This window comes from Cavia porcellus, unplaced genomic scaffold (genome assembly GCF_034190915.1).
Source record: "Cavia porcellus strain 051 isolate PalLab524CR breed Dunkin Hartley unplaced genomic scaffold, mCavPor4.1 scaffold_7, whole genome shotgun sequence".
Classification (NCBI taxonomy): Eukaryota; Metazoa; Chordata; class Mammalia; order Rodentia; family Caviidae; genus Cavia; species Cavia porcellus.
This window is the reverse complement of record NW_026947490.1, coordinates 64,896,169-64,904,863: the sequence shown is the minus strand read 5'-3', so window position 1 is coordinate 64,904,863 and position 8,695 is coordinate 64,896,169. Positions and strand designations below refer to the sequence as shown.

Here is an 8,695-nt window from a genome sequence, read left to right as displayed (position 1 = left end):
TGGAGTGTGACTGGCAAGCCATTTCTAAAGGAACTACTCCATACAGAGGCACTGCTCAGCTTTACCTGCCCAGCGCCAGGGACCAAAGATGGGAAGCTGAGTGCAGCTGCCCACCCAACACTGTGGGAGGCCGAGGCAGGAGAACCAGAGTCTGGCCTACCTGTGCAACTTAGCAACAGTACAGCAAACAGATTATAGCTGCCCATTCATCACGAAACACAATCGTTTCCTCAGATAACTGCAGAAAGAGGATCACATCAAATACTCGTGTGGTACATCCTGGCTGTCCTGGGGATCAAAGCCAGATGGAGCTCACACAAAGAAGCATTCTACACTCACTACATCCCTCAGCCCTGAACACGTAGACATCTGGAGGACTGTCCCACACAGGGTCTAGAACGACCTGGAACCTAAACCAGAAGCCACCCATCACCTGGAGGAGAGCCCAGCAGCTGCCATGGAACCCAGTGACAGGCACTGGGAACCCGCAAGTCTATCATGTTGCCAGGTCAGTGGTACATCTAGGATGGAGCGTGGGCAGGACCAGAGACAAAAGCGAGAGGGGGCGCCTGCTATCACACTACCCACTTACTGCATCAGCTCCTTCCCTAACACGCCCCACCGTTCCCTGCAAAGGAGCAACCTCTGCAGGAGTTTGCTATCAAGAGTTGACAAGACACTATCGTTCTGTGCCGTGTCAGTCACAATCATGTCAGTATCCACGCCCCAGGCTGGCCTGCCCCTGGTAAGGAGTCCCCACCCCTGTCTTTGCCTGACGGCCTCCTTTACTCTTCTGTTTAGGCGAGCTGCCATTTTCTCCTTTCTTTTCAGTAGGAATACCCTTTCTGTTTCCATTTAGATTTTCTGAGAAAGACAAAAAAATGATTGAAAGCTCATAGAGCACACTTGAAAGGCAAGAACCAAGTAACAAAAAAACAAAAACGAGTACAACTGGTCACCAGTGGATGTGGCAAAACAACTGTTTTGAAATATGCAAACACAAGAAAAGAGAAACAAGCATTATCCCCATCTTTCCTGAACAATTACAGCACTGAGTAGCCAAACAGTAAAGGGGCCCACGCCTCCACCGCAGCTGACAAATGAAGGATGGCAGGATAGGCCTCTCCACAACCCGGTCACTGTGACGGATGTGGGCAGTACCAACAGGAACGAGCACACCTGGGAGACAGCAGACAGACAGTACAGGTTCCTGGTGGGATCCAAACCCTCTCCAGCAAAATAAAATGCCAGCGAATCTCAGAGGTGTGCAGATCTAAAACACATCACTGAAAATACAAAGGGCAGGGAAATGTGTTAAATGATACCAAAAAGATTTAATAAGCAAAATATGGGAAATTCTGCTCAGATCCCTTTAAAATAGTACATATGAAGCCAGATTAGGCGAGCTGACACTTTTACATTAGTTAATATATAAGACTACAAGAGCAGAATACAGACTAACGTAAGTGAGACTGATAATTCATTTCCAGATCTTAATTTCTCAGCCTTCATGTTTAAAACCTACAGTCCAAAGGCTAACATGTTAGAAACCAAACTGCTGTATGTAAGAATGACACAGGTCATTCAGTCATGTAAAATCAATATAATATTTCACAAATAAATTTCAAGGAAGCTGTTATGTTTCAAAATGTTTCCTTTTTATTTAGACATAAAACACATTGACAGCATGCAGGTTAACTTAAAATTATATGGCGTCTTCCCAAACCAATTACTTTTGAATGCACCTTCAAGCACTGAAAATAATCTAACATATTCCACAGGGAGACTCAGACTCTCTACTGTCACCTCATGTCAAAATTGAGTTACAAAAAAATTGAGAGTTATGCACAGTAGTAAGTTTTCTTAAGTTAAGCAAATAATTTAAGTAATTGATCACCATGAATAAATATTACTTTTATTTCATTGAATTTCTCTTCTGAACTATTTATCAATACCATTCAGAGGAACATTAATATATCCAGTCCAAAAAAAGATACCACAAATTGAAATGTGTCAATATTCTAGATGATCAGAAATTTCCATTTATAAGAATAAATGCTGTGTTTAATGACCTACCATAGCAAAAAGAGCAGTTCACTGAAAACAAATTTATGAAATTCTTGGTGTACTTTATCAAAGTTTGAAATTATAAATAGGAAAGAACCATTAAGATATTTAAAGAACACGACAGATCCTGAACCACATGCTAGTTACAATCCAAATTGGTGTTTGTTACACAGCACCAATACCCATGATACATGATACAACTACAGAATCAGGCAAGAGAACAAAAATCATTTCTTTGCTAAAGAAACAAGTTTTCGGTTTAAAAATGTCTATCTGGGTGTGGCTAAATGTCTTGCACTTAGCAAACTATCATCGCAAAGAGACTGTAGCACTTTCTCGGTTAACCACATAGCGTCTCTCTTACTGTACCACCCTTTCGCCTCTACTTCGGAAGCTTGTCTTTTTTTAATACCCTAAAAGCAACACAATCATTTTAAAAGCTGCAGACTACAACAGCAAGAATTTTGACTGTTAAAAAAATAAATAAATTTATCTTTCAAATCAAAAGTATTATAAAAGTGGAAATTACAATAGTTAAGGAAATAGAAAAATAAGCCAATTTATGATCTGAGTCTTCTGATTATGGCTCCAAATTTAATACAAATATCTCTGTATAAAACTTTTTCAAAAAGTTAATTCTGCCAGCCAGATCCTGACACAGAACTTTCCAAGTCTGAGTTGACTAACCTTATAAACCCATTCTCTGCAAATTTCTGCTACAGTTACAGTCCTCTCCATCACTGATGAAGAACACACTGAAATCGATTTCCCTATCATTTTTATAGTATTTGAAAACTAACTGCTGACGTAGCTTAATTATCTGAGGAAAAGTGGCAAAATAGGTACACACAGTACTAATTACACAATCATGAGCAACGGCCAGCGATACATTTACTGGAGGATTCTTAGTGACTTGCAAACCATTTACTATTTTTATACATAACAAGAAAAATTATACAGATGACTTAGTGCAGTAGGTTAGCAACACCTCAAAGATTTCAGACCAAAATTTATGTATTTTTAACTGTACTGTGTATCTGTCAAGTTTCTTTGAATTTTTGTTTTCAGAGTATAAATTTATATCAGCCAATACAGTATCTAATAGTATAAAATTATATTTCACTCCACAGTATCTTAATTTTACTACAATAAAAACGACAAGTTATCACCTGTCCAATTCTTCTATTAGCTAGCAGGCTTGTCAGAACAAAGCAGGGCATTTCATTCCGTCAAGCTACGTGAAGTACAGAATTAGGAAGAGAGATGCAGTTCCTTCTCCAAGCTCTGTCTTAACTGAGATCTGCTTTTGATATGTGCATCCTTCCCAGTCAAGAGTATCCAGGCAGCAGGCACTGCAGAGACAGCCCTCACTTGCGCAGTCTCCAATATCTAGTTAGGCAGCTGGCATCTGAGCTCAGCCAACAGTTTTCAGGAGCATTGAATGCCAGAGGTGAGACAAATACTTTTTAACCCTGATTTCACTGCAAAGGATTTTAAAATACAGTACTGACCTGATTATTGTGTGGGCATGTAGTGTTGTAAGTGGTAACATTTAAGACATTTAATTTAAATGTTCTATTTTCCTTAAAAAAGGAAAGACACTTAACAGGAAAAGAAAAACAAGAAGCAGTAGCTGCTAGGTAATTTAAACTGAAATTAAAAAACAAACATACAAACAAAAAGCAAATACAGAAAGCACAGTCCTGTAAGGTACAGTCAGCTTGGCACAGTGAAGACTAGATTTACGACGTGAAAGACAAACTGTGTAATAAATAGGGCACAGCTGGAAACTGTCATTTTCCTCCTAAGACATGGAGATTGCACTCTAGTGTTGGGAAGCAGCAGAGTTTACAAGAAGAGTGGGCAGGAGACAGCTGTACAGGCCAGGTGTCATTTACACATTTTAAAGTTATAATTCTACAGTCCCAAGGGAGTAGAGGTCACCGTCACTGAATGACTACGGATACTATATCCTCTCCGTACTTCGATTCTTTTTCAATACCTGAAAATAAGAGAAAAACTTTTAGTTTTAAATCATGTTCGAGATTATCATGAAGAATGTAGCAAGGAAGTTAATGTCAACTGTTTATAAACATTTCAAGCCAACAGCTTTGACCACTTTTCCCAATACTTAAAAAGCAATATTAAATGATTTGATTTCTTATTTATCTTCTAAACAGAACTATATAAAGAGAACGATGTTTAAAAGGATTTCTGCCTTTCATTTGTTTTTCCTTCTGTCCCAATAAAGCTATAGGTAAGCTGAATATATGGATTAAATTTATTTAAAAAGAAAAATGGTTATTCTACAGTGGTTTGGAACATTCTTTAAATCAAAGACAACTAGCAATTAGTTGTCTTATACATAGCAAAAAGGGGTGAGGTGTGAAGGAAGAGGGTAAACAAAAGTGTTTATGCTTAAAAAAAAAAAGTAATAGTAAAATTAGCATTTCCAGTTTTTATTTACAGCCTATTCCTGAAGCCATCTTCACAGTAACGTGCCTATCTACCTATATGCTTTTAGTAAACCCAAGGTACCCGAAGTACTGTGTGTAACAGAAGACCTGCCAACTAAAACTGGCAAGTATTGGTATTCAGACATGGTCATTTTCCCCCAAAATAAATTCAGTGTTTTAAAATGTTTTTAACATTTAAAAATAATATATCTTTGCATAATATTTAGCTCTTCCAATAATTCGGCACTTATTCCACCAATGTAGTTTAAGACTGAGTGGTTTTAAGTGCCTCAAAAGAAAAAATCACTACTCCTTCCTTTGGACCAGCAATGAAATGAACACACAAGCAGCAGGAATGTTTTTGAGACAAAGTCTCTATAAACTTACCTCCAGCCTCCCCAGCGCCCAATTACAGGTGCGTGCTACCATGTCTCGTTAGCAATGCTATTTTCACATGACAATTTTCAAGTCTTAACAACCTCATAGTTGAGCTGGGTTCTCTGTCTCTCACATGTGCTAAACTGCTATCAGTACACCAGGATTAGCTCCATGTATGCATAAAGTACAGAGACAGATGGTCCCTTTTCAGAGTTAGAATGGAAATTTACTGACCAATCCACAGACTCTTAAAAGCAGTTACTTTATTTCCATCTTAATCACAAAGAATGACCCTCAGTCAGAAAGTCCTAGAACAAGATGTTAGAACTACATATCTTATAAACATTCCAGTGTCAAAGGAATGCAGAGAAGGGTGGGTTTACCAAAAGCTGAGGGCAGCTGAGATGGCACTAGAGAAGATTCTATGCCCTGTGAGCTCAGACAATGCAGGCCGGAGGGAGGAGCTGCGGCTTGTTTGAAGCAGGTGTGCCTGGCACGACAGACACCCATTTCTGCAGAACCACCACTGAGGTTTTGCTTCTACTACACTTCCCATCCCTGAGTCCACACGTTCAAGGCTTCTCTCGTGGCATTTAACAAAGGTCATGTCTGGCCTCCTTGCAAGTGAGACAGGAGTTCAAAGTATACATAGAGACTTTAACAAGAGAACAACTGTCAAAAAAGTGAAACTTCGTATCTACATTCTGAAAATCCCCTTGCCTATCTGCCACTTCCAGCAAGGTAGAAAAGGCAGCTGTCCCCTTAGTTTTTTGGCTGTACTGGGCACTGAACCCAGGGATTTCAACCCCAGCCTTTTAAAAATTGTTCTTTTCAGACATGACGAGCCGCTTGGTGCTCAGGCTTCGCTTGAACAAACAATCCTGCTCTGGTTGCTGGAGCTCTGATTCCAGGAGTGCACACCATTCCTATCTTGATTCATGGAATCCTGAAAAACTACTTCCATTTGACTGATAAAAGAGGCTCAAAAACATTAGTCCAAAGGAGAAAAAACACAGAAACCATCTGCAATGGGCAGGAAACCAACAATTCTGTGTCTACTAAAGTGACCAATATTCACTATGATAAAGTCCAGTCTAAAATGTTTTGCCAATCTAATAGTGCTTTTTAATCTGTATTTCAATATACAGGAACAAGGGAAGTCAGTACATAAACATTCAGACACACCCACAAGCAAATCTGTGCTCAAGGTACCTGGCCTTGGAGCTGGAGGTACAGCTTGGCGGTAGAGCACTTGCCTAGCATGACAAAGCCCATTCGTAGTAGGAGTACTAATATGTAGTACGGAGGGGAAAAAAGACGACACCTGGCTTCTTTATTGTCATTTAAAAGATGGAATTAAGTAAATACACAAAAAATGTTCAGCATTACAAATACAAATTAAAGACACTGACATTCTACCTTATTTCAGTAAGAAGGCTCAACAAATGCTGAGGAGACTGTGGGGGGAAAGGACCCTTTATACACTGATGGGGGGAATGTTAACTAGTACAACTGCTTTGGAAATCAGTGTGGAAATTCCTCAAAAACACTAACAACAGAAATTCCATTCAACCCAGTTATACCTCCCCTAGCTATCTTCTTGGAAGAACTAAAACCATCCTACTGCAACCATAATGCTATCCATGTTTATAGCAGCACAACTCACAATACCAAAATCATGGGAGCAAACTATATACCCATCAACGAGTGTTTATTTTTATGACTCAGCCATAAAGAAAGATACATCTGAGTCATCTATAGGGGCATGGATGGACCTGGAGACCATAATGCTAAGCACATACGACAGGGTCTCTCTAGTGTAAAGGGCAAAATAAAGAGCCAAGTGAAGAAACAAAAAGACAGACCGTGAGGATGGGAAAGGGATTCTGGGGAGAAAGGGCGGAGTACACAGCGATAAAGAGACAGGCACACGTATTAAACCCATGGTGAACAGTGGTACTATGTATGACAAACATGTCCTCATTAAAAAAGTCCTATTCCAGGGGGTGAAAAATGAAAGAAAGAGGTTAATCTAGATTAAGAGATTTAAGGGATCAAATGCAAACGGCTCTGGATTACACCCTAGTTTAGAAAATTTACCTGTATAGGACATTAAAAAAAAGATGGACAGTTAACAGTTTAAACTTTTTAATTAAAAATCCAGAAATCTGTTGGAAAAATCATCTCTAATAGGTAATGGGAAAGAGACACAGATATTGCATTAAAAAAAAAAAAAGGCCCAATAAGTACACATATGAAAATCCAACTTTACTGTTGACATTTATGTTTTGCTTCTGCAGTGTTAGTTACTGAATCAGAGCCTTCACACTGAGCTACTTCCCCAGTCTTCTGTTTTACTAAGGTCCTTCTAAGTTGCCCAGGGTAGGCATGAACTTGTGATCCTCTTGCTGCAGCCTCTCACACTGCTGGGGTTACAGCCATGTACCACTGGGCACAGCTGGCTCCTCTATAAGTTTAAAAACTATTAATACTCAGTGCTGGCAAGGATGCAAAAAAGATGAAACAGCTATCAGGTATTTTTGTGTAGTCTTTCTAATACCTTAAAATGTACTATTTGTACTACTTTCTAAAGATAATCTAAAAGGTGAAGTAGAAAAAAAGATGTAACACACTTTAAATTTCATCATGGAATTAATTTTGGAAAAGAATCAATATATTTTATTAAACTCCCAGTAAAAGTTGTAAAACATGATATATTCATTAATCAGAATACTAAAACTATTAAAAATGATCTAACACCTAATAATTTAAAAAAATACAACTGAATATGCAGCACACGCTGAGCCATGTAAAGAAATTATGCTGTCACTTTTATAAAAGCATGCTTATTTAAAAGAAATCATGACACTAATCTAAGGATTAACACCTTCCGGAGTTCCTGACAGCCATGGCTCCCCGCTTCTGCACACAGGGACACTGGGGAAGCCACCTGAAGAACAGACCTGTGAACACGCACTTGCAGTTACACTGGTTGGTTACACCGGCTTGCCTCCACCGCCTCGCAGGGCTACCGGCTGGCTGTTCTGGACAAACGCTCCTCCTCCACGAATCGCACTTGGATGAGTTGGAGAAGCTGCCGGGTGTTGCCCAGGACGAATCGGCTTAGCTAATGTAAAACACAAAGTCTGAATTAAAATAAAGTAAAACACACAACTACAGTGAATCCAGGTCTATTTTTCTGGAGGGGAGAAATGGGTTTCCCTGTGTAGCTCAGCACAGCTTTGAACTCCTGGGGATTTTCTGCCTTAGTGCTGAGAGGATGACATGTGCCAGCCTGCCCAGCCCAGGTCTTTATTCTCTCTTCCTTCCTAATAGTGCCACAGTTTGATAAGCTAGAAATTAAAGCCAGCCAAATTCCAAGACAAATCATAAAATTCAGATAATGTTTTCAACTAAACCCATGTGTTCAGACCCAGCCCACAGCCCTCACTAACCGATCTGTGCGGAGTGCCCCCTCCTAGCCATGTTCTTGGACCGGACCGCCTCCTTTATGCGGTCTACTTCTTGCTGATAGCGTTTCCGATCACGAGATGCATTTTCTTTGGCTTCTTTTAGTGCTGACTCCAAAGCTTTCACTCTCTCGGCTGTAGCTCGAAGTCGCTTCTCTAACTTCGGAAGTTCACAGCGAAGATCTGCATTGTCACGTACCAACTGGAGGCACACAAACAACACAGGGGCTCCAGCTTTAACAAAATGTGAGCATTTCACACTTTTTCTATTATGTTTTTCCCACTTACCCAGGTTAGGCAACAACATGCAAGGACACACACATT

General features: G+C 39.7%; 1 protein-coding gene across 2 annotated transcripts in view; it reads right to left on the bottom strand.

The window, feature by feature from the left end:
• Positions 1-1,636: 1,636 nt before the first annotated feature.
• The window catches only part of Kif5b (kinesin family member 5B), a 50,923-nt gene continuing 43,864 nt past the window's right edge, over positions 1,637-8,695 (bottom strand). Inside the window, exons 24-26 of one of the 2 annotated variants that reach the window (XM_063253736.1) lie at positions 8,357-8,573; positions 7,865-8,028; positions 1,637-4,069 (exon numbers count right to left, since the gene is read on the bottom strand). In XM_063253736.1, the coding sequence (XP_063109806.1) occupies positions 7,898-8,028; positions 8,357-8,573 (348 nt within the window). In that variant the 3' untranslated portion in view covers positions 1,637-4,069; positions 7,865-7,897. The remainder of the gene's footprint in view (positions 4,070-7,864; positions 8,029-8,356; positions 8,574-8,695) is intronic. The other variant, XM_063253737.1, reaches the window with a different exon arrangement.